Source organism: Tachypleus tridentatus, chromosome 12, assembly GCF_004210375.1.
Source record: "Tachypleus tridentatus isolate NWPU-2018 chromosome 12, ASM421037v1, whole genome shotgun sequence".
NCBI lineage: Eukaryota > Metazoa > Arthropoda > Merostomata > Xiphosura > Limulidae > Tachypleus > Tachypleus tridentatus.
In genome coordinates this window covers 79414590-79441970 of record NC_134836.1, presented here as the reverse complement: position 1 = coordinate 79441970, position 27381 = coordinate 79414590, and the positions used below count along the sequence as shown (strand labels likewise).

General features: G+C 33.3%; 1 protein-coding gene and 1 long non-coding RNA gene across 8 annotated transcripts in view; one reads left to right on the top strand and one right to left on the bottom strand.

Moving 5' to 3' along the window:
• LOC143233743 (hepatocyte growth factor-regulated tyrosine kinase substrate-like) lies at positions 1-20247 on the bottom strand. Of its 4 annotated transcripts, none has more exons than XM_076470329.1 (15): positions 19987-20247; positions 18185-18269; positions 16518-16593; positions 10751-10843; positions 9737-9860; positions 8875-8996; positions 8520-8644; positions 7525-7585; positions 6732-6827; positions 6005-6064; positions 5036-5239; positions 4444-4651; positions 3719-3891; positions 2494-2767; positions 1-1616 (listed from the first exon to the last, which is right to left on the bottom strand). In XM_076470329.1, exons 1-15 carry the CDS (start codon positions 20027-20029, stop codon positions 1339-1341), a joined length of 2022 nt encoding a protein of 673 aa, XP_076326444.1. In that variant the 5' UTR covers positions 20030-20247; the 3' UTR covers positions 1-1338. The 4 variants fall into 4 exon arrangements, with proteins under 4 accessions (XP_076326444.1, XP_076326446.1, XP_076326445.1 ...); XM_076470331.1 differs by having other exon boundaries at positions 18185-18296; positions 19987-20227; XM_076470330.1 differs by having other exon boundaries at positions 18154-18269; positions 19987-20044.
• A 2601-nt stretch (positions 20248-22848) lies between these two features.
• Positions 22849-27381, top strand: part of LOC143233742 (uncharacterized) — a 39991-nt gene continuing 35458 nt past the window's right edge. For 2 of the 4 annotated variants that reach the window (XR_013018291.1, XR_013018292.1), the window contains exons 1-2: positions 22905-22979; positions 23992-24159. This is a non-coding gene — a long non-coding RNA (uncharacterized LOC143233742). Of the gene's footprint in view, positions 22980-23850; positions 24160-27381 lie in introns of those variants that run through there. The other 2 variants (XR_013018293.1, XR_013018294.1) reach the window with 2 other exon arrangements.

Sequence of the window (27381 nt, the reverse complement as noted above, 5' to 3'; positions counted from 1 at the left end):
TTTATTGGTAAAGCTGATATCATCCAATTTCACTTGTTTATTATTTAAGTTATACAATTACACCCAGTTCATTTCCATCATCTCGGTGCATATCATTTTGCTATATACTGATACATAAACAATAAAAGGCTTAACACTACACCAGTACAACCTTAACTCGGGGTTTGAAAGTCACAGATAAAGTTTAGCACGATGGCCACGCTTGCTCTTACATGAACAGCATTATTTCTAGAGTAGTTTAGGTTGTAAAGACCCAGTAGACTTTAATGTTTAAGTCTTTTCACTTTTAATCTACAACAAACCCCTTAAGCTACTGGGGGGTAGCCCATTACATCCAAACTGTTACCAAGGTGAAAAAAAAACAAACTAATCGTTTAAGGATTGGGGAAGGGCGATTTAGCAGTGGTTAGTGCACAGTAAGTTACCATTAAAACAAACTAGGGATAAGGGTAAAAAAAAATTACAAAATGGCAATGAAAGCCATTCTCCTACTTTCATATTTAGGCTTAATGAACTCAAAATTGAGCTAATCTGATGTCATCAGGTTCAATGAATACACCAGATTGAAGAAAAAGGTGTTTCCCTAAAAGTGATTTGATGAAATGATTAGTTGTTACAATTGTGTGTAATATCATGGAAGAGTGGGTGGAAGGTGACAGTTACACAACACTTGGTCTTGCTAGAATGAATTGATTGAAATTGAAACAAATCCGTATCTTTCAGATAAGGATGATCCTTTATAACGTGTTGGGGGGGGGGGGGTTATAGCCTAGAGCCACACCAAGCCCCCGGGTTGGATATATAGGCTACTGTAAAAACAGCTGTTTAGGTAACATTGCATACGTTTAAGAGTACAGAGCAAATTATAGTTCCATAAACCCCAATATACAAACAACTTGCACTGAACTACTAGTGAATATAATTGTCTTCGTGTAGGTAAAATATTCATGGAGAAATCCACAACTAATTCTATGCTCACAGGTTTGACCACCCACATTTTAACAATATCAAATCCTTAAAACTGTCCGATTCAACTTAACCATTCCTATGCTCCACAAATAACGATGCAACCGCCATCTGGTAGTCATTAATACAAAGCTTCATTTCACCCTGTTCACAAAACGTTATCTAAAAGAACTAAAGAAGCCTTCATTACGTAACAGAGCTTAATGAGAAGATAAATCTGAGATATTATAAGGGCCAAAATGAAAATATATACATCTTAAAATAAGCTTCCAAATTCGCAGTAGGTCAAATCAAGGTTGATGCTTCATCCATATTCTTTCAGAAACTTATATATGAATGCAATTGAAAATGCTCCCATAATTCGTAACGTTTTTAATCAAAACTAATTAATTCGGCTTCGGCTGGCTGCTCTGGTGGTAGCGCGATCTGGTGAGTTCCCATCACTGAAGCTGTGGAAACGCCTTGGAGTTGCTGGGGCATGGTTGAATTAGGAATAGTTGGGGGAACATGCAGGACGTGAGGGGTGGGACCCCTTAATCTTGCTGAAAGAGAACCTAAAGAAGTTGGTGGGGTGGACTGAGAGACGGTGCCAGGGGTTGGTAAAACTGTACGAGGAACAGAATAAGGATGGACTTTAGAGCCAGGCATACCTACAAGAAAATAAGAAAATTAAACACACGTTTTTATAATATAACTCACAGTCACAACCTTGAAAACTAATTTCTCTCTGTCGGTTCTCAACTGGTCAACAGCATTTATATAAGATTATAGAATCTGGGAATAACTAATCAAAGCTAGGTTTCCAAATCTAGTAAAGATCAATGTTATTAGGTTATGCTGTTTGACAAGTGATACCTATCTGATAAAAGTTTTTTGTGATGGAATTATTTTAACTCTGACATCTCTAACAAGTTACTATTGTATAATTATTGTTGTCTGATTGATTCTTATGTAATTAGTAATTCTAGGGTGTATAAATTCAAATCGTTAGCTGCATGGTTATAATATTTATAAAACTGTGCCGCTGTTCCATTTAAAAAGCTAAAATTACTACTTCTATATTACAGTTACTGTATCTTACTCCTTGTAAGACAATTCTAAGAAAAAAAACATTTGAGTCAACAACCAAACACCTTGATGTAACCTTGACTATTTTCAACCTACTGAATAAATACATCATTCTTCACAGAATATGGACAATATTAGTTAAACTGAATGTTTTCGTTATTGAAGATACTTGTAATTGGTAAGTAATGACATTATGATCTCTATGAGAAGACCCATCACTTTTGTCTTGGAAGATGCACGGGGATTTCTCTAAGTATTTTTTGAGTCACAGCCAGGCGCTGGAGACACTAAATAATAACTTTGTGTCAGAGCACTTCCTTAAAAATTAGAATTTTAAACCTTGTGAAGAAGCCACCCACAGCACCTACTGCTCCATTAAGCTCTTTTAAACCAAATTAACAGGAGGGGTTTCCCCTTGCATACTGTATGTACATGTTCAGTATCAAAGAAAAAACTTACTCTGAATACTAAAGGGTGGATAAACTGGTTGTTGTCCAGAGCCCATAGGTGGTTGTCCATACTGCCCAGGGTACTGTATGTGACCTGGAGAGCCATCTGCAGACTGGTGAACAGGGTAACCAGGAGCTGGCAGGTAGGGTACCTGGTAAATACCAGGAGGCCCATGAATCATAGTTTGATACTGTTGTTTCTGGTGCTCTTGCCTCATGTGCATCTCTCGTTCCTGTTCCTGCATTCTTTGCATCGCAATTTCACGTTGAAATTGTAGATACTCCTGTAATCATTTTAACACTGTGTGTCTCATCATTTGAGGAATATTTATTTAGCTGCAGTCACCACCAACAATACTTTCTTCAAAACGTCTTAACAGAACTTCAAAATAATCACATTATTTAAACCTGTGAACAACTAATTTTTAAGTGTCTGAAATTAGAAACTTGCTCGTCTAAAGTAAACACCTCCATGTTTTCTCCAGTTATTTTTCTTTCTTTCTTTGTGTTGCTAAAGTCTACTTATAATTTACAAACTGCATGGATGGAGCAAATAGGATTCTAGGTTCGTCTCCAGAAATATTAAATACAAGTCTCAAGAGGTTATAATTTTTATTGTACAGGCCATCTAGTCTCAGGAGAGACATTGAATTGTTGGTACGTGGGATGAAGTAGTTGAAATATCTGAAATTACTTTTTCTTGTAGGGTTAGAGTGATCTGATTGAGGTGTTAAGTTTGTTGATGTATCATCCTTTTTTTTTTTCACATTAAAGTTAGAATAGCAGGACTAGGGGACACAAATTTTGATAATATAGGAATAATTCTCAGTTAAGACAGTTTCATAGTTCTAGCATGGTGGTTGGCCTTTAGAGGTTATAGAGGTAGATAATTTAAACGAGTTCAAGAAAAATCTTTAATTATATGAATAATAAGGGTTAGTTTTAAGATTTAATAGTTTTAGTTTAATTTAGAAGATGGGACAACCATGATGAATCAATAGGGTACATGTTTCTACACAACATTTTATTAAGCTTTTGTGGGAAAAAACTAACCAGATCAGGATCCAACTAGATAACATTACAACATGAATAATGGGCTGGTGGTTTGGTTGTTTTATACATGTGTACAGAGCTAACTAGGTCTATCATTACTAGGAGGAATGCAAGTGTACGAAGTCTGAGTCTACTCTTGTCTCACAAGGGATGTGAACCATAGATCACAGAATAATTATTACCTGTTTTTTCTTTCTCATTATCTCCAGTTTCTGAGCCATCTGAAACTGGCGTTGCCGTTCTGCTTCCTCAGCCTCGAGTCTCAACTTTTCACGGTGGTCCTCCCGAAGAGCATCAAGTGCTCCTCTGGCATCTCTGATTTGCCCCAGTTTGTCTTGTAAACTCTCGTAACGAGCTGGGAAAAAAGAACAACTTAAGCCATCCAAATTACCATAATTTTAACTTACTTAAATGGTTAATTAATTATCAAATACACAAGGTCAAATAAAATGGATAATCATAGCCACTGTAAATGACATTTCCTTTTTGTTTTTAAATCAATTATATTATAAATTAGGTACATGACCATCTCAGTAGTAACACCTTCCTACTGTAATTAGAATATAAGACCCTATGTACATTTCACTTCCATTAGATATTGTTATTCCAAGAGGTATCTACTTCACAAGTATACAGTTTTGTCTTAGGTTAAAAGATACCTAGGATATTTTTAATTACACAGATGTTCCTAAAGTTTCAATTAATAAACTAGATGTAAGGTCAACAATTCATCACGAACCTTCTAGTGAACCTGTAACCTCAAAGTGCAGAGTGCATTTTTGGAGCAAAGGTCCATGCAACTTATATTTTCAGATTGACTAACCACTAGGCTGTGCCTTGACACTATTTTAACAGTATAACTATATAAACATTAGATATGAGATCCATCATGTTTACAGAAACACACCTCGGAGGTTATCTTGTTCTTGGATGTGTTGCAGGAGTTGAGCATGCATGTTGGTGATATTCATGAACAGAGATTGCACATAGGTGTCGTTGGCTATGTGGCGCCCTCTACTGCTGTCACTCTTCATTCTGTTGAAGAAAAGCTCAAGCGTTGTTCTTAAAGTGTTTTGAAAGTCGTCAAGTTCACCCACTTCTCCGTTCTGTAATTTCTGATACACAGAAACATACAACTAATACGTGAAAAGTAGAAATATACAGTTCTTATAAACTATTACTACAGAACAATACATTATTGGACTGAAGTAAGATACGTTCTCAATTAACAATTCAACCAGTGGCCCTGGACACTGTTAACCTAAGAAATAACAGCCAAGTAAAGGCCAACAGAGAGAAAATAATACAATGAATGAAAAACTCTTAATGCCTCAAGACATAGAAAGCTTGTCTTTAATAAACAGCTCAGAAAACTTTACTTTAAATAACTATATCAAAAACTTTTGAACACCTTTAATGTTAGAACTGTACACCCAAATAAAATATTAAGCCACACTGGAGCTGGTTTAAATGAAAACACTTTATCAATGTTATTACACCTCTGTATGTTTAGGAGAAGAGAATGGAACCGAGCCCTGTGTGGTGCTGACGGAAGCAGGAGCACTTGGAAGTGGAGTGGTCCGAGGCATTCGTTCTTCGTGTCGCTGCTCCCAGTACGCTCGATTCAAATATCTTGCCAACTCTGTATCTTGATCTAGTCCACCTAAACTATCTTTATTCTTATTCTCCAAAGATCTAGGATCCTGAAAATGCAAATATGATAAAGTAGTGTATCAGTCTAATAGTTAAATACAATATCAGGAACTCTGTAAAAACCGTTTCATCTTTAACCCTTCAGAATTCAAGTTCTGATTTTCTGTCATATAAGTTAAAACTAATAAACTGCAGTACTAGTAAAGTTACCAATATTTTATATTCTACCTTTATAGAAGTAACAAAATAAATAATTCATACCCAATTATCGCTGTAGAGGTAGTTAAATATTTTCTGATGTAACTTGGTTCTATAAATGTTGTTCTTCAAACTTTGTGTCAAGATATTATCAAATAACAGTACGAGTATCCAAAAACAATTATCAGTATAGATGCAGGGCAACCTGAGGTTTATAAGTAGGTGGTTATACAACAAGGGGAGACCAAGATTGGACATTTATCAGATAGTAACTTCTGATTTTGTCTGAATATAAAATGTACAGTTTCAGAACATTTGTGTTTCTGTCCAATCTAAATTAAGTTTTTTAATAGTATCAGAGATGTCAGGATTAAACTGGAGGAGTTACAGATAAGCACCATATCTGATAAAACGTATCTACAGTGTTTACCCAAAAGGTAAATAGCCTGAATGAAACATTGAGACTTCCTATTAATAACTTCTGACTGGAATAAGCAACATGTAATGTAGTTAGAGTGAAATTAAAAATTATAAATATTAAAATACATCATTTGCTCTATAATTTTCCTTGCTGTTAAGAATATTTTTGGAGGTTCTTTAAAGAAAAATTAGCTTACCCCATAAGAATAAGGCTGGTTTGACTGCTTAGACTTCGTTGTAGATGTTACTTTAGCTTTCTGCTCACAGAGAGAAAAAATGAAATGATTACAATCCAACAGTTTGATTCACTACAACTATTACTTGTGTACTGTTTTGTTATCACTAGTAGATCCCAAACCATATTACCACAAATAGACTCAATATGCTAAATACAAAATGTTTATTTTTCGTTCATTGAGGATTCTACATTTCAAGTTGAATCAGCTGTAAATCAAAGCTTTCCAATAAATTCTAGATAATGTAACAAAGTATGGTAGAAATCACGATAAATATCACCGAATAAAATGACAAAATTATGATACAAGTCGGTGGAAAATGTAACCATGTATGATGACAACCACTCCCTGTCCAAGAATAGTAAACAATAAAATAGTATTATTAAGAAGGACAAACAACAACATGCCAGTGTGGGTTGAGAATGATACCTAAATTATCTTTACATTTTTCATACAACACCACAACCTGCAATCAATGACTTGTTTACATCTCACCAATGTACTTACTGGATGATATAAAGGAGAAAACTTTACTGGAATAAGTAACTTGTTATTACAATTATGCAGCAGCAATGTGTTTATATTTAGTAAAACTTGTGTCACAGTTTCTTCACAAAATATTAAGCTGTAACACTTGGCAACCATAAAACAAGATATGTTTACAATATTTAAGAAACCAACTACTCACCCCTTTCCCTTTACTCTCGGCCTCCGACTTCGACAAAGCGATGGCCAACTGTAACTCTTCCTCCTCCTGAAGTTCCTCTTCAGACTTTTCATTACCCTTTTAACAAAAACCAAAAGATGACCTCAAGCTCTGTCTTCAATAAAAGACAGGGCTTCAAATGTTAACTGCACGTTTCTGTTGTGACAGAAATTAAACAAACACAGGATTGAAATTACCTTTTCCAGTTTAAATAAACTAAGTGGGAATTTAATTTAATAATATAACACCACCATGTTTTACAGTAGGGATTACAATGTTTTGACCCATAGTATTTGGTCATCATCAGACAAGAGTTACTTTCAAAATATAAATGTATTATACTCTTGATTAAATGGAAAGTAATTAGGCCCACTTGTACAGTGTACTACACATTTTAATCGCAATAAAAGTTGTTCAGATAAAACTTACGTCCAGTAGATTAATAATCAGGCATGCCAATGACATTTATGAAAAAAAGAGGAAAAGGTATATAGCCTGGCGCCAGAGGCGCCACAGCGCGGTGCAGCCGCACCTGACTAGGGGTCCGGTTTTTACAAACAGTAAACTGAGAATGATAAACCAACAAAAAGTGAATATATGAAGTATCTTCTATTTCCAATATCTTTAACTAATCATAGAACAGTTATTACTTGAACAACAAATAAACAATATTCTCACAGTAAAAACCTTCAATGAGTAGTTTAAAACCTTGTACATCAAGAGAAGGTTAGTGATAAATAATGGAATTCCTCATTAATAGAAAACATGAGCTTACAGTTGAAGTCCGAGGGGATGAATGCTCCGAGTTTGAATTCTGACTAGGTGAGCAGGTGCTTCTGCAAAACACCAAATTAATGTGGCCTACACAATACTGAAACATATACAACAACTTGATGTTTTAACGTCTTTAACACTTTGAGGTATACTTTAGAAACAGGTAACAAAGCTGCTAGCTCTATATACAGATATTGTGTATCGACACTTTAAATTACTCTTAGTGTTAAACTGCTACTAAAGACTTGTTTGTGACACTGAATAATAGATTTTAAGTAAAAATATTACAGAGATACAAATTTAATTTAATTGTTACATTTACATACAAATGAAACTGAATCAAATACATGTCAAAATGTACTGCTATGTTCATGTATCTATGATTAAAAATCCAGGTTAGTATAGCTGTGGAGGGATCAGTTCTTCCCCCTCACCACTGATATGGATTTTCACGCACACTTTGTTGACATATGTTTGGAAAGAACTTTTTCTCTGTTATCACCCCAATGAAAACTTGTTTGCAACTGTCGGTGTCTCTACTCATTAATTTCTAATATCAACAATGGACTGCTTAATAATAAAATACACAAGTTAATTTCTGCTGTACATTTTAATGTAATTTTTGTGTGTTTTTTTTATTATATAGCCTTTGTAAACTTTATGTTTGTGGACAATTACACAATCAGTGAACCTTGATATTTAAGAAAATATTTTTTTATTCCAGTATTTTTAGGTTTCATAAAAAGCACACATTTATGTACAGTCAAAACATAAATCTGAGAAAGACACCTGTTTTAGAATAAATCACAAGACAGAAGTCGGAAAAAGAGAAGAAATAGACGAGTTAAAGAAAGCCTTCACTTAACTAACAAACTGCAACAACAACTAACTTCAAATACTACACTATTTAGTTCTAGTATTTCTGCTGACACACAATGTACACCTAGTACATTTCCACAGAGTTGTCTTTAGCTTACAAAGACTTGTGTCACCTACTTGTTCAGTTTCTCCCAGCAGGCCTCACACACCCGAACTTCTTTCTCAATACCAAACCGAGGAATTGCCGAGGTCCTTGATGAACATTTACCACAGAAAATCTGTCCACAGTTTCGGCAGTGGTGCTATGAAAAATGAAAATAACCTTATGTAAACATGCTGCACATTATGAAGTATGTGAAATTAAATCTATTTTTCTCAAAAAGTAAGTTGGCACTTCTCTATTCTAGCTTCTTTAATCAAAGTTGAAAAACGTACATTTAACATTTTATAGTTCTTATGTAGGCTTAATTAACCAGCTACTTGAAACAGCTTCATCAGTTTAGCTAACCCTTATTAAATACACTAATGGTACCTTTCTCTGAACGACTGTAAACTGAACTCGACATCGGTGACAACAGTCTCCATCAGCCCACTCTGGTGCTGTGTCAGCATCAAACATGGCATCACTTTCTTTAAGTGCTGGGAATTTGAATCCTTTATTACAAAAGTAAAACAAAGTTTGTACAATCCGCCAGACTTACAGTTAGAAGTCATCAGAAATGTTTACTATTTTTTTGACATGCTTCATGTATCATTAGTGATCATGTTTCTGATGCTTCAACATCAGAAAATACTTTTATCTCAAACAACAAAGTGTAAATACACAAAATATGAACATCTGAATAAAAACAAGAACAAGAAGGTAGATGAATTAAGGAATATATGTTACAGCAAGTTAATGTTAATCTATAAACACTTCTTTATATTTGACCTTTGGAAAACGTAAGAAATGGTTCCTAAAAATAAGATTCCTTTCACCATTTTAAATTTTAGGTAAAAAAGTTTTCTAAAATAATGAGTTATTTTTAAAATAAACTTTCTCTTCAATAAAGGTTTTACAAACTGTAATGTTTACTAAATAAAAGTGTGAAAAAATACCTCACGTTTTGCTGTTTGGGTTTAACAAGTTTCTATACTGAAGTGAAAACTAATTAGCCATGTAAGGCTTATTTTTTTTATTGTAATTCCAGTGATATACATAACTAATTTTATTCAGCACAAAACACACAAAACAATCTATGATGAAAAAAATCAAATAATCCATTCTAACAGAAATGTTGTATCAACAATGGCTAGTTAATGCTCTTAACTAGAGACCTTCTAAGATGGATGCTCAATAGATCAAAGGATAATACACAAGTGTTGTAAAAAACCAACCCAGACTTATGTATTACCTTCCATTTTCATCAGATTCACAGTATCCTGAACAGCCCGGTAACTAGGTTCGTTGCGGAAAGCATGAGCCCAAGTTTGAATTAGTTCTAATATTTTGTTCTTCACGTTTTCATTAGTTGTTATCTGAAACAGAAAATGAATTAAAACAAAAACATTAGCAAAAGGTTAGCATTAACTTAAGTAATCATTCAACATTAAAGTATAAACTTCTAATATGACTCATAACAAATAAAATCAGTGGGAAGACAAAACTCAAGATTACAAAAAAGGTAAGAAAGAAATTAGGGATTAGTAAATCCTAACATTTCTAGTTTTTCCTTAAATATTTTGTTACCTGTTTAAGTTTTATAACATGTTATTTGATCAAATGTCAACAGTAATTTTCTATGTGCTCAGTGTTTACATAGAGTTATTTAATGTTTTATTTATTTCACCCTTTGGGGGCTAGTTTCATGATTCTGTTTATGCCAGTCAGTTGTAACTCTCAAGACTAATTCTCAGCCATATTACACAATATTAAGATAGAGACCACGTCCAAACACTTCCATGGGTCACCCCTGATTTTAAGGAACCATCCAATCTTGGTTCTTTGAGCAAATCATTCACAAAACCTGTGTAGTAATTTGTTACCTCGATCCATCCATTAAACAAGTATAGTGAAAAAAACAACACATTTATGCTTTACAGTTATTGTAAAAAACTGTAAACAAGAACTGAGGAAAGTCATATCAGGCAAGGCAACGTACTGCCTCGTACAGATAGAAACCTCGAAAGTCTTCTGTCCAACATAATGCCCCTTACAGATAGAACCCCAAGATGTCTCCCGTCCAACGTACTACCTTGCATGGATGGAAATTTGCATGTCTTACATGTATGGTAAACACAGTTTAAACTTTCCGTTAAGATAATTAAGAGAGTACAGATTTATTAAACTTCCCAAACTTGTTTTTGACACTTATGTGAAAATTCTGCAACAAAACATTTTCAATCAACTACTGGAACCAATAACCAACCTTGATCAACTCTCTTAGTTCCTCCATAAAAGATCTAGACGTGATCTCTTGATGGAAGGGAGCACCACAGTTCTTCACACAGGACTCCAGAACCTAGAAAGAGTAGAAAAGTTTTATAAAAATTCTTTGATAATATGCAACAGACCAAAAGCAAGACTCACGAATAACAGACTATGGGGTTCATAATCTGTGAATTCTAACAGAGTTTGTTAGGGTCCATTAACCTTATAGTTACAGGGCTGAACCCACTCACCTGTTTCTTATAAGAAAAATATGATACACAGTTCAATGTTTTTTTTTTAATTTTGTTCAAACCTACAAGAGGGCTATCTGTGCTAGCCATCCATAATTTAGCTAGTTATCGCCTCCAACTCTTGGACTACTCTTTTACCAATGAATAGTGGGATTCACTGTCAAATTATAATGCACCCATAACTGAAAGGGTGAGCATGTTTCATAAAATGGCAATTTGAACCCCTTAACCACATGACCATGCTGGACCACACACAATTTAGTAATATTTAGAATAACTCTGAGCTTTCCTAACTTCACATCAAATGGTAAGATTGTTAAAGGTTAGGAATATTTTGTACACAAAGAAGGAAATCCTCTTAATTAAATATTGTAACTGAAGAACTGTTATTTTCATACAGGATGAATTATTATGATTAATATATGATAAAATGTTTATAATTAAAAACACACCCACTTTAATATTTCAGTGAATAATCTTAAAAAAGTTTCTTCCAGTAATGTTCTGAATTGTTGTCTTCCCCCCCCACACACACACACGTAATTTATTTTTGATGTTTTACTTTCTCTTCCTGTCTTTTAGAACTATTACTTTTATCTTGGGAAATATTAGAGTATCAGTGGCAGAGACACCTTAGTCTGATGAACTGAGGCAGTTTGGCTTATATCTTAAAACATATTAAACTTTTCTAAAATTTATAACTTACATTTGGATACGTGTTAGCCACTTCTACATGGTTATTCAAGAAAAGTTATTCATGTTAGGCCAACATATTTGCACACGTGTGCACAAAAGTCATGTGAGTTATTGATCAAATTTTTTACGCCTTCGTGTGCACAAGTCACGTGAGCTATTGGTCTGAATTTTTTTACACCTTCACCTAATAGTAAAAGAACTGTTTTTAACTTATTTATCATTCAGATTATTAAAGACAGCTTACTTAGAGCAGTAAAACTATAGGGTGAAAGGAAGTCGAGATACGTAAGTACCGATCAGGTTAAGCAACCAATATTATCAGTTTCTAGCTCTAGGTTTCCAAAGAATCATATAGGTGGACAATTATTATTGATTATTCATTGCCAACTTCTTAGCATAAATTTGCTAAATTGTATGAAATTCTCCTGATTAAAGAGCATTTAGAGTCACATGATATCAGCATAAGCAATTAGTTAAATAATGATACTTAACTCCATTGCTATGGTTATCCTTTTCTGCACATGACACAAGGCTTTAATGTTTTATATACAAAAGTTTATTAAACTACTCTGTATTTATGTTACACCAATTAGCACAGAATAATATCTTAACTAATAATCCACATTTTAATAGTATACAAGTTTAAAATTATTTCTTTCTGGCAATATTTTAAAAAATCCTGAATTTCCTGTAATGTAACCAAACTTTTTCTCTAGGTATCTTTTCTCCTCTATTTTTACCACCACTCTTGAAAACACAAGAAATTAAATGTAAATTACTCACTAAAATATTCTTACTGCTCAGACAAAATACAAGTTTTTGTTTCATTACTGAGCTGTAAAATAAACAATCCTTCTTGTCACATTCTCTCTTTCAGGCTTTGTTAATAGTTCTCTCTTTCCTTTAATTAGATATTATCTATAACAAATAGACAGCCAAGGTTTTCATCCATCAAATGACATATTACATTGCGTACTGAACAGCTAATCATTAATTTCACTTGTGGTACAGGTTTTATTCCTACGGAAAAGTTAACAACTAGCCTGACTAAATATGTGAAAGCCACAAAAAATGTAATAGTTGGAGCAAACTCTAGTTTTTTAACATGTTATTATGTTCTTTGTTGCATTATTTAATTTAATAAAAATTATTTAATACACTATTACCATTAGTATAAAAAGTAGGATTAAGTGTCATTGATAGTCAGCAGCAAAAAACTGAATATTTAAGTTTTTTGTTTCTGGTTTTATATGTTTATTCTTTTATAATAATAAAGTAATTAAGATGTGAAAATAATGATTTCATTTGGTTACGGTGAGATTAGGTAAAATTAAAAATAATAAAAAAAATATTTCATTTGGAATGCACAGGAACAGCTCATGGGTATGGTAACAATTTCTTTGTATAGGTCACTGGTATTTGTCTACTTACTTTAGGAAAGACTTCGAATTGTTGGAAAGGGTTTAGAGGAGGGTTACTAAAATGGTACCTTGGATGGAGAGATTAAGATCTTTAAAAATCTGATTAAAGTGTTTTTAAGATCGTACAAGGAATTGATATCATTGATGCATCAACATTTTTCATACTTAACAATGAGAACTAGATTTATAGAACTAGAAACTGGTGGTAGAAGATATGCTGATTGTGAACTTAATCCAAGATTCCTTCTGGCTTTGACGTCTTACCCATCAAGCATGTGCACGGGGCCGCTGGAAAGCGATGTGGTTCAAGAGTGTTGGATATCTTTGGAAAGTATCCTCGGCTTGTTTTTGAGCCATCTGTGCCATGTGGCAGGCAGGATTCCACCACAGACGAGAATATAGTGGAAAACATGTCAAGGTTTTAGGAATACATTGAGCAGCTGCTTGTAAAATACAGTCAGTTATTGTTGCCACACAGTCTATTGATGGCTTACAGATGATGGCAGGATCAAGTTCTACAAGAGCAGTAAAAGAGGGTCAGTTTGCCTGATCCAGCTTCCACCGGGGCATGCGGGTCGGGTGGCATTGACCATGGCCAGTCTCTCTCAAGATTATAGGAAAATTATCACTGCCTCGTGGATTATTGTCAACTCTCCATGAAAAGTGGGAAAATAATGAAGGAGAGCAAACTGAGAGATCAATAGCAGTAAAGAACTGACTAAGCATATGGAAATAAGTGGAAGAACCAGTATTGAAAAGAGAAAGGTTGTGATACACTCTACAGAGAGACCTCTCCTGTGAATATCAGCACTTCCCCAGGATGAAAAAGAGAGACAACAACTGTTCAATGAGAGCATCACAGTCTGATTGATCATGTCTCTCTCCAAGTGACAGGTAGAGAGAACAAACAGTGATGGTATGAAACACGGATGGCTAAAGGCTCCAAGGGTGTGTCAAGTGGCAAAGACAGAGTGGGCACATGCTGATCAACCAATAGTGCCACCCCTCCATGCACTCATACATCACACAGCTTGTCATTTCTGTATAAAGAAAACTGCTGAAAGGTGACTGTACCGGTAGGTTTCAGAAAAGTTTCCTGTAAGGATAGACATACAGGATGGTAGGAAGCAATCAGTGTTTTGATGTCATCCAGATTAGAACGTAAACCTCGACAGTTCGATTGTATCAAGGTGGCCATTTTTATTTATGTGTAAACGAATTGGATGGAGAACCCTTCTGTTTACAACCATGTCCTTTTACCTTACTGTCCTACGAGGGGATGCACTACAATGTCAAACAAGGACACTGTAGCAATGCCAGGGTTTCATGAGCACTATACCCAAATGCCAGCATCAGCTATAATGTCCACAACACATGTTGAGAACATCCAACACTGGTATTTGATTGACCCTAGCCTGAGTGAATCAGCCGATTGACCCAAGGATGTCCACCCCAAGGCCAAAGTGGTGTGTTAGGGTTGGACCCCTCAACCACCAGGATCCTCTCCTCTCTTTCACAGGTTGCCATGCATGGCAATCATGTGGGTAGATCTTTAGATCACAGAGGAGGTAAATTGAAAGAACAGAACCTTCCCTGAAAGGACCCTCACCATGTACAAGAATCCACACCGAAGGGAATTGCACAAAAGAAATTTTAGCTTTTTGAGATGAAGAAAAATATTTAATTTTAACATGAAAATCACTCAATATATTCGAGGACAAATCTCTAATTTATTTTATTAAAATATTTCATTGAAATAGTTTTGTATACAATAGCCAATGTTTATTGAAAGACTGCCAAATTTCATGAAGATACACACTATATTTAAAGTTATTAGTGTCGAATTTGTAAAGACATTGAATAAGTACAAAGAGGTCACATGGTCGGTTAAATTGACCCTGCTTATGTTAAGAGTTAATATGGCTGTACTGAGTGTATGTAAGTGATGACAAAAAAACTGTTGATCTAGTTTCCATGGTATTACTATAAATAAAGTTATAAAGACTCTTTTAGAGAGAAAAAGTTGTAATCATATATTTTAAAGAATCTAGTTTCTTTAAGATAAAGGTGTGTTCTGAAAAACAGGGCTGCAATCCTGAAGCTAATGTTAGTTACTATCAAGTGGCACTTCTTACTTGGAATGTTTTGTTGGTTGCTACACTTATAGCATTGACAAGAAGTTTACAGCAAATATTCCTTGTTTAGTTAGCTAATTCAACTGTGAGCATGATGGTAGGTCAAACAAAATTTTGATTTTGTTCTTTTAAGTTGTACTTTCTTTTTCATACCTTAAGTGTTTTTCCATTACATTCTACCTACACATACATAAAGTTAGTGCACATCAATAAGTTAAGGTTACAGGGTCCAGAAGTGAGAATTGAACTTGTGCATCAAACTGAAGTTTAATCATTTTTCTTTAAGGTTTCTTTTCAAATAAGGGAATTAACTCTTAGATAATTCTTGATGATGAGAAACTTACTTGAAATAAAAATGTATCTCAAAATGGCTGGTATAGGTATTATCACTTTTATTGATAAACAGAATAACGTTTCGACCTTTCTAGGTCATCTTCAGGTTAAGAAAGAGACCTGGAGATGACCTAGGAAGGTCGAAATGTTGTTCTCTGTTTATCAATAAAAGTGATAATACCCATACCAACCGTTATGAGATACACTCTCAAATTTTAGATAATATAAAACTTTGGACTATAATGTAAATTTCAATGCTAATTTCTTTGGCATACATTGATCGTAATATTGATCAATTTAATTTTGAATGTAACAAAGTAAAATACTGTGAAATGTACAGAACAGGGGTGATCATAATCATACAGTTAACCAAAGTCCAATGGATATAACGTTAGAGACTATGGGTTTGTAACTCTGAATTCCAGTCGAGTTGATTTTAAAGATTTAAAATATAAAAATGTCCAACTAACAAAAACACACAGAGATAAACACAACAGTATTAAAAGGACAGAAAACATTTATTAAACTAGCAGGAAGTAACACCTTGGTTAGCTATGTCTCATATGCTAGGTTAACATATTACTTTCTGTGTACTCAAATAAAAACTATAGTAAGTCAGTTGGTGTAAAATCTGATTAGTTACTTTCTAAGATACACAGATTAAGTTACTTCTGGATAACAAAAACAAAGTTTGTCATTGACTTTATAGTAATATAACTATATACACAATACCTTTCTCCTACTGGGACAGCATACAGTGCAACGTGAAGATTCTGAAGACATACAACATATATTTATGTCTTACCTGTAGAGCGTTTAGTGCAACGTGAAGATTCTGAAGACATAAAACATGTATTTATGTCTTACCTGAAGAGCATACAGTGCAACGTGAAGATTCTGAAGACATAAAACATGTATTTATGTCTTACCTGAAGATCATACAGTGCAACATGAGGATTCTGAGCATACAGTTTTTTCTTCATTGCATTGAGAGCATATTTTGGTCTAGAAAGAAAAAGATAAGGTTTTGAAATGTACAGTAAAATAAGTCTGTCAGTAAATAATAAATTATCATATGCTAGCTGATGAACAAGAAATACTTAGTGAAACTGGAAAGATATCTGTAAAATATCTTACTCCATTTGTCAAAACAGTACAAATATATACCTCACAACAAATTTCTCAAACGAGGAATAGAATGTCTTAGACAATATATTAACATGCAGTCTGTGAACCACTGAGGTCATATTTGTCAAGCTACAGAGGGATTTCACAGTTAATGGTGTTCACTTTAGAACAAACAACTTGACTTCAATAAAAGGATCTATATTTTAGTCCTCTATATGTTGACCTCTGAAATATATTTACTAAACGTAAGAAAAGACTTGATTCTCAATCTATTAATGTTTGGCCATAAAGATAGGGAGTTTAAAAAATAGACCAGACAAAATATTAGACGCATTCATTTTTAGGCTGGTACCACAACCTTAAAGTGAAAATGCATTTCACTAAGCCTTTCTCAGATAGCCATCTCTAACAATAGAACTCATGAAAACCCATGAAGCATTACACAACAGAAGGAGCAGTTACTGTGTTTTATGAAGGATTTTGAATGCCAGTAAGAATTTTATTTCCTCATAACCTGGAAACTTCACAATGGCTGATTTAGATTCCAGAGTTTGGCAAGGAGTGAAAACCTCTATTCATAACATCTCTGACTTAAAAACTGGTTGTCAAAAAACATACCATTAATTATTCTCAAATTAAAAAACAAACTTTCCATTAAAACATTTTAATAATATAAAAAGAGTATTCCACGTTTTAAGAACAAAGAAATAAAAGTTTGTTTTGTTTAGAGTGCCACAAAAATCCCTTAGTGTAAACCTACTTTCATCATTCCAATGTTTTGTCACATACACAAAGCATAAAAATCTTCCTCATTACAAAATATTTCTCTACACACATAAAAGCATTATATAGTAAAGAAAGAAAATATGAATGTCATGGAAACAAACTGAATGGAACTTTAGGATTTGAACATATTAAAACATATCTTATTGTACAGCCAATAATTACATGTGTACTAAATAGATAAAATTATTCAAATCAAAATATATCTAATTCACCCTCTACTCATCACCTTGAATTATTTAGAATTAAATGTACTACATGAAAAGACTTAGCAGCACTTGTGGGTGTTTACTAGAATACAGAACTGTTAAATTCACTTGAAACAAGTCAAAACATAAATGTTACAATCTACTTTCTGATATCATAGCTGAATCTAGAGTTATACTTTACACTTTGTGTTAGTTTATCATGTTTAGTTTGAATGTTATCTGGAAGTTTACATTGTCACCTCTGTTGTTCCACAACAAGAAAAGTATTAGTTTGAACACTTAAGCCCAAACTTAAAAATGATATGAAAAGAAAATATTACAAATAATGAATGAGGTCATGAGGGAAACATAATAGAACCTGGAAAACAAAGGACACAAACTCATGTAACTATGTAATATTTCACAAACAAACATCTTTTAAAGTGAAATACAAAGACTATTTTGCCTCAGATTTGAAGAGTCTCTTGGTAACTTACTGGACATCTCCTTGTCTAATACAGTCGCTGATCTGTAGAATAGATGTCCAATCAGGCTCCAAGAGAAGATGGCTGGTGGCTTTCTCTGGAGAAAAAATGGATTAGCAAATACCTGTCAATAATTATAATTTATTACCATATGAAGACACAGAACTGGTATACACACTGTCAATAATTATAATTTATTACCGTATGAACACATTACTAATAATGCACATTCAATAAGTATAATTTACCTTATGAACCTATATTATTAGTATGCAAGATTTCAAAATGTCTTTCACAATATTTTTGGGTGGATGTTACCAATAAGAGGATCAGTAAGATATTTATTATGTACTTTACAGAAGTTCAACCGAGAGCTGCTCTTGTATCTCACAGGACAGCTATTGAGTTTGCTACTCAACTGTTTTCATTTTGTAAAATATTTAATTAAAGTTCTCAAAAATTATTATTATTACACAATAAGAAGTGTTATTTTTTTATTAAATTTATAATTGTACACTAGTTAAAAAACAAGAAAGGAAAGAAAAGTTTAATTTTCTTCAAAATAAGCATGTGCATCACGTTCTTCTATCCCAAATTTTATGAGATCTGCAGAAGTTATGGGGTAAATTATGACCAACAAAGCTCTCTAAACCTAAACTAGGAATTGGAGAAAACAAATGATTTCCTTGGTTATCTTACTGAATATGTTACAACAATAACATCATAATTTATTCTGAATAATTTAAATTTCTATGATATGATAATAAAATACGTGTTTTGAATTTTTAACGTCTTTCTCTGTGAATGACTATTCACACAATTGACAGAACCATTTTGTCTCACTTAGGCTTTCTATGCCATGTGGTTGAGAGTTGAATTTAAAAAAAAAAAAAATTGTACAAATTTTATCACTTTCTAACTGACTAACTTTTAGTTGTTGCTTGTTTGTTTGTTTAGTAAGCAAAGAGGAATCACAAACGACATCATCAAAATATCAGTAGCTACATATAACTTTTCTTTATGACCATGTATCTGCTGCCTCAACAACTGATTGAAATACTTGATATTTGTTAAATTAATGTCTACTTAAATAAGTTGAACAGTTTCTGTTATCTCAGTATAGAATTCATAATAAAAATGTGAGAAAACATTATCTCCTTTAACATAGAAGTATGAAGAAATAAAACTTGGATTTTGGTAAAGTCTATTAGTGCTTAGGCTTATAAAAATCTTGTTCCAAACGTAGTTAGGCTGTATTGGATTAAAATTAAAAAAAACAAACAACGTATTATTCACCAAGTAAAGAAACACATGTCCCTAAATTTTGGTCCAGTATAATACCTACCTTAATATTACATACATTAACTTAATTTTACAGTTCGAAGTGTACATATCGTGTAAGTTCTACTGTTCTAATTATCCACTATAAAACTCATTCCCACTGTTTATTAGCATTAGATTCAAAATGGATATCCATATGAACACTAATATAAACGAAACTCAAAGTAATGTTACTACTGGCATTTTACACAGAAATATTAAAAGCTAATAAGAATGAGAATGATAACTATTTGGATATTTTTATGCATTACATAGGTCGATGCTTTGTCATTTGAATAGTAATATACTACATCTAGTAGCATTACTAATAACTCCCGCAACTTGTAAGTTGCTTTCACAAAAGTTTTAGACTAACAGTGTATCAAATTACTGATAGTCACGACTAATTTAATAATTATTGTTACACTATTAAATCTAGGCTAACACCAGGACTTGAAGTAAGAGGTGCAACTACAAATTGCACTGAACCTTACCCAAAAGTCTATCGAAGTTTGTGGTAGTTGATCGTCCAAACATATCCAGAACTCCTTTTCAATATCCGAACTACACAAAAAGAAATATGTTTTGCTGGCTAGAATCAAGATTTTAACCAATTAAATGCCAAAAACATAAACTGGTATTTAATATCTCGAAATCCCAACTCTCTTCTAATTTTTAACAGATGATTTACTGCAGATTTTTATCATCATTGCCGTAAAACTACTCACGTCATCTGGTGCTGAAATATATAAAAATTTTCCTTTTTGCTATGGTCAACATAAAAAAAAAATATTAAAAAATCTAGATTTGAGTAGTATTTCATTATATTTCATTTATAATTTATAACAATATACAACATATATAGACTTTATGATTATTTCAATTGCACGAAAGTACGATATATTAGTAAATCGATTTCAACTGATATTTTTTGAGGAAATTTTTTTGATGTTCCATTCGAAATTTTAGTTTAACATAAAACATTTAAGTTTATTTAAATTGACAAAAATAACCACAGATAAAAGTAATAGTCAATTTGTAGCTTCTTTACAGGGCATTAATATCAATAACTCTTATAATTCTTTTAAAATATAATTAATAAGAATCAGTCCGAGTTTCGAAGGACACTTGTCACCGTAACATAATTACATTTCTTTGAAAATTATTAGTGCTCTTTTAAAAATCTAAGGATGTATGTATTTTTAGCTTACTTAGAAATGCAAGTAGATTAGTCATTTTTGTGTTCTAAAACCTATATCTGAAAGCTACGAATTTATTTTAGAGATCCAAATGTGCTAGTAAAAATTAGAATGATTATGCAAAGACCGCGTGTTTACATGGATTAGTTAATAGGTTACTAATGCAATTTATAGTTTTTGAGAAAGAAAAACTTGTGATTCGAAGTACAGATAATAAGACCTTAAAATATACATGAAAAGTTAACAGTTGAAACTGTGAAGATAAGTACGTTGAAAAACTGACATACATTACGCAAAGAAAAGAAAAAAGTACTGTTAAGTTTGTTTCATGTTTGTCAATTTTACATTTCACCGTACATTGTTTATTCGCTATAGTTAGTGTTAAGATAAAGTAATTAAGACCATTATTTTATTGCAGATGTCCAACAATTCAGCATTTCCGGAATATATATCATCTTATGGAATCACAGATCATTATTCGATTATATGAATCCAACAATTCAATATTCCCAAAAGGTAGACCATCTAAAATCTTTGAGAGTTGTATGAATCCAACAGTTCAATGTTCCCAAAATGTAAGCCATCGTAAGTCTTCGAGGGTTATAAAAACCCAACAATTTAGGAAGGTGAATCATCTGATGGTTTTCAGAACACTTATTTAGTTATTCGAATTTGACAATTATGGCATTTCTAGAAGGTAAAGGTTGCCATTTTTTTCACACAATGTGACATGATTTTATGCATCATTAAGTGATTTATGTCCATATCCTGTACGTACATTATCAGTGTGGATAGGTATCAAACATTACGCTAAGTATTGAACACTTCATTAATGCAAACTTGATTTACAGTGCGTGTTATGAATTCTTTGCAACAAAAGTGTGGCTTGTATTCCACTCTAGATAGCAAATGAAGGCTCATCCTACGTTAGCATACTCTATACAACTCTGTTTTCAGAACTTGTAACACAGTACTGTAAATGGAGAAAACCACACCTCTAAACTGTTATATTTGACCAGCCTACTTAACATAAATCCCGTCACACCAAACATGCTCGCCCCTTCAGTCGTGAGGACGTTATGATGTTGTGGTTAATCCCACTATTCGTTGATAAAAGAGTAGCACAAGAGTTTGCAGTGGGTGGTGATGAGTAGCTGCCTTCCTTCTTGTCTTAAACTGCTAAATTAGGGACGGCTATAGCACAGATAGCACTCGTGTAGCTTTGCGCGAAATTTAAGAAATAAACTCTAATACAAGGAATGTGAATGTTTTAAAATGACGTCCCTGTTAAAGTATTGCCTGATGTACGTCAATAAGCTTTTCTTTTGGTGATATTTAGTATAGCAAAACGTTAGCAATAACAGTGGTCACTGTAGCATTGCTGTTTGATGTACTTACACCCTGGAAATACCCTTGTGCAAATTAATTGAAATAAATGGTTATTTTACAATATTTTCAGCATGGCGGCCGGTGTAGGCTTGCTGGACTCGCTGATTTCCTTTAATAGTCATTTTTCCACACAGATGGCGTCATTAAATGTGTTTTGCAGTACGGTTGATCTATTTTGGGGATATATGACGAAATTTTGAGGAATATTACGTCATTCGAAATTGCGTTAGAAAGGCAAGGAGACCAGTCAAAAAACAACTTCTTATCCACTTAATGAAGAAAAAATGGTATTAATGGGGTCTGAAATACAAGAACTGGACCCAAGAACAATGGAGGAAAGTGTTATTCAGTGACGAGACTCATTTCTTCGTACAGGGTCAAAGAAGTCTGCATGTTTGCAGATCTCCAGGTGAGAAACTTCGAGAATCTCACATAAATCAGTTCGTAAAACATCCCTTGAAGATGTTTTGGGACTTTTTTTGCTACTATGGCGTCGGAGGCTTACATATCGTAGAAGGTATGATGCGAGGACCACAGTACATCGAAGTTTTGCAGAGAAGAGTCGTTCCAAAATTGAAAAAGAGATTCCCAGATGGAGCTGGTATTTTTCAGCAAGATCTGGCTCAGTTCCACACATCGAAACTTGTAAAGATATTACTACGACGCGAATAAAGGTGCTGGACTGGCCTGGAAACTCTCCAGACTTAAATCCTACTGAAAATCTTTGGGCGATTTGTAAAGAAAGACTTCGGAAAGACTGTACTACGAAAGATAAGCTAAATGAGGTGTGGTACCGCGATCCAAAAATTAGTAAAGATTGCAGTCAACTCGTGGAATCGATGCCAAAGCGGATTAATGATCTTCTGAATAATAAAGGCGGTCACATCATGTATCAATTTGTGAGTAATTTTTGGATTCTCAGAAATATAACGCAAAAAATTGAAAAAATTGTAATTTTCTGTCTTGTTTCAATTAAGTTGCACAAGGGTGTATAAGTCCGTTACACAGCTAGAATTGTTTAGTAATAAACACAGTCAATCTGTGGAATTGTGAAGTTTATTGTTTTATCAAAATTTTGCTGACTTTCTCAGGTGGTTCTATTTGTTTGTTTTGGAATTTCGCACAAAGCTACTCGAGGGCTATCTGTGTTAGCCGTCCCTAATTTAGCAGTGTAAGACTAGAGGGAAGGCAGCTAGTCATCACTACCCACCGCCAACTCTTGGGTTACTCTTTTACCAACGAATAGTGGGATTGACCGTCACATTATAACGCCCCCACGGCTGGGAGGGCGAGTATGTTTTGCGCGACTCGGGCGCGAACCCGCGACCCTCAGATTACGAAGCGCATGCCTTAACGCGCTAGGCCATGCCAGGCCATAGGTGGTTCTACGACTTGTAACTTTGTGTTTGATTTGTTTTTCATTTTCATTTCGTTAGTACAGCGATATGTCTCCGGATTTAACACGCTAAAATCAGCGGTTCGAGTCTCCTCGGTGGGCTCAGCAAACAGCCTGATGTGGCTTTGTTTTAAGAAAACACACGCACGTTTAATGGTTTCTCTCAAGTACTTTTTATTCAGGTATTAAAGGTGTAAATGAGTTAATGGTTTGTAACAGGTGTATTGTGTATCCACCACATTCAGTACTTGTAGTAAATTATTAAATATTATAATATAATGAAAGTAGAAGAAAAATTACGCAGTTATTGATAAAGTATTATAAAGATATATAATATATATAGCCTATTTAAAAAATAATAACATACCACACCCTCATTTTATGACTTCAGTGGCAAACCTTTGATTCTCTCTTGAACATATCTTCTTGGAACAGTTGAAAGTTTTATACAAATTTATAAAATTAGTTCATAAACTAGTCATTATATTTAACATGATTTGTATCTTTCGTTACAGAATCTTTTCTCTGACGTAAAGCGAACCTTTACACAACAAAAATATGTGTACGAACTACAAAGATGTGTTGCAAACAACAATAGAAGCAGTTCATGGATAACACAAATAATCAAATCAATGGATGAACCTGTATTCTTCAACACAAAGGTGTACGCTTATTATAGACAGGTAAGTTTATTTATTACTGTTATATCCATCAATCTCTGTAAAGTATTTTCCCCAACTCACCAATAAGACAGTGAAACAGCTCTTCATGAAGACACATTTCTCGTAGAAGCTAATAAGCGTCTAAGCCTAGGTTTTATTCTTCAACTTAGCACTTTCATAAACTTACTTTTGTGTGACGTCATTTTCAAGACCTATACCACCATAGATAAACAAGGTCCTCCCAGAGAATTTGAATTTTTTTTCCCCCAAACTACCGGAAATGTGCAACGAAAAAATATGGATGCCTCGAAAATTTGGATATGGATGCCCATTTACAGAATTCACTACCTGCTAGATACACCCAAGTCTCAATATGACATGCTCTGGATTACTTATACAAACTATTGCCTCCAGCGTTTAATACATTACAATTTTACTGGAAACAGAAAACATGGTTTTCAGTTTTGTTTTTGGACATGTGTTAGGCCTTACAGTGATGCTAAATTTGAAGGTAAATAAGGAACTACGACTGTGACGTTTAAGGTCTATTTTTCTTGACTGTTATGAGAAGAAATTCTCCACTTGTAACAGAATTTACCAAATGGATTTTGAGGTTTTTGGATATGACATTAAGGATTTCTTAGAATGAGAGAGACACCAGCAGCTCATATCACAGTAATTCCTTCTGAAAAAAATTTATATCCTTATGCTCTTTTTTATTGCCCAATTAGAACTTTATCTAAACTGTTACTTCAGAAACTGTATATTTCCAGTTCTAACTGTCAAACAGCTGGATTTACCGGTACCAAACATGTACCCTTACGGTATTTTGAGGGAGAGCCATGGTGGGTTCACATTTGGATATGACTCCCCTTCTGTTATTCTTTTTGCATTGAATAAATATTAATGGGTGCATTAGCTAGTAACTTGTACACTGATGTTTAACAAACCTGGTGCTGCTTCCAGAAGTTCAACTTAACAATGGATCTTTCAAATGGAAGGTTCAGCTTTGTGGCATGTCAGAAGAGCACAGTTTTAACTTATAAACAGAACAAGATAGAAACTGACAGTACATGTTCTTGTTTTAATACAAAGTTATTCAAAAGTCACAACCCACATCAGAATACACAGCAAGTGAGAAACTGTTAACATGTTCTGTGTGATGGTCACCAACTGGAACTTATAAATCTGGTAATTTTAAATATTAGTTCCTCATTAAAGTTGTTAAAATGTCTATGAATTTAATTACAGGAAATTTAACAAGCACTGAAACATTATGTCTTGATCCATAAACTCAGTCTTTATATAAAAACATTTGTTTTATAAGAAATTATCACAGTATTGTATTTTATAACACTTCATGAATCGTTTTAGTGATTTTAAAGGTAAAACACCATCTAGAGTCCTCAATTAACTGTGGTGGTAATCTTCATTTGTGGATGTAGGGTTCATTAGCACATACAACACGTGCTTTCTTTAACACTTTATTTATATGTATGTTTTGTGAAGAAATTAATTTTTGTTTAGCTGCTTTTCATTTCTAATTTTATTCTGGATGTATATATGCATAAATCAGTCCACATTAATGATAAATTTATGAGTGAAAGGAAACACTTAACTGCTTGTATGTATCAAGTGTAACAAATTTAGGGCTATGTGAAGTTTAAAAAAACGTTTCTCATTACTGGTTTTAATGTTTACTGAAGAAATTATTTTTAACATAAAATATTAGTAATAAAACACATAACACATTACAAATCATCAAAGTTTTTCAGTGTTGCTTTTTAAAATAAGTGCTGCTACAGCTGAGAATGCCTGAGATGCAATTGATTGTTCAAAATGATCTATGAAGCCTTCTCCTTTCTTGAGACACTTGGACAGCTGCATGTTCAGTGAAATGGAACCTACATAAAACAGGATTAATAAGACACGGTATTCAAATAAACACAAAAATCACATAATAAACAAACAACCAAAACACTGACGATCAGCAACAAACTTAACGCTATTTGTTTAGGGTGAAAATATCTTAATATTTGTTACATTCATTAACTCAATCATGGTACAAATTACTGGATAACTGGAAATTTATTATTTTATGAGATACTGACTAATTTAATTGCTGCTCATAAGTAACGTGTTTAACCCTTTGTACATCATTGATGGTCAAGGTCATGTCTTGGCTTTTACAAATATGTTGAAAATTTAAACAAATTTATTATCAATGCATGTTAAAAAATGTGGCATTGAAACACAGATTATACTTTAAATTCTGACAGAAGTTTTGAAATCTTAATTTACAAAAGAAATATTCAAGTAATGTGTCAATCTTCACACATCTGTATCATGTGAAGCCTCCATCGTCCTCCTTAAGGTTTTCTTTCTTCTCTTACAGAATGTCTACCAATAATATATAACACCTACAGATACTGATTGTCAAAAATAATAAATATTTATTAATAAATTTGTTACATCCTCTCAAATCTTTGCATGCTTACTAGTCAGTTTACAATCAACAGAAGCCTATTTTGTGAACTATGTCATTATGATATCTATGTTAATTTATTGGAGTAATAGGTGATATTTCACAAGCAAATTGTATGGTTGGTCTTCAGTTTGAAAGCCAGACAAATTATATTAGTTTAAAGAAATTCTTTTTATCGTTTGTTTTTAAAACGTATTCTTGAAAGCTGCATGAATTGTTTTTGGACATACAACTTAATGAGAAAATGCTGAGATTCTTTAAAACAAGCTTCTGATAGCAAAAGGCCTCAATCTTCAAGTTATTTTTTTATTTTGCAATTATTGTTTTTATTTATAGAAATACATTTTATTACAAAAGTAAATAAAAACCTATTACATTAAATGAAAACTTAAGTGAAAAAAAATTCTTTTTGACTCAAGTGCATGAGGAACCTGCTTTGTTAGAAGCCATTTGACATAACTTTAAATTCTGTTTACCCTAAACTCTCCACAACCCTGTTGGGTGATCTATTGTTACATATGGTAGTTAGTGTGGCTCAAAGAGTAACAAAGTAATAAAATTAAATGAAGTAAAGTGTAAACTGTTTCAAGAACTTTGAGGACAAATAACTAACTTTCTGTTACAATCTTCAGACATTCTAGAAAGCAAAATTATTATTTAGATTTATTTCATATTGGCTACTAACTAAATTTGGAACTATAATAAATAAACAATAATTGTAAAACGTGCTTGGTCTAATGCACACAGACTTAACTGCC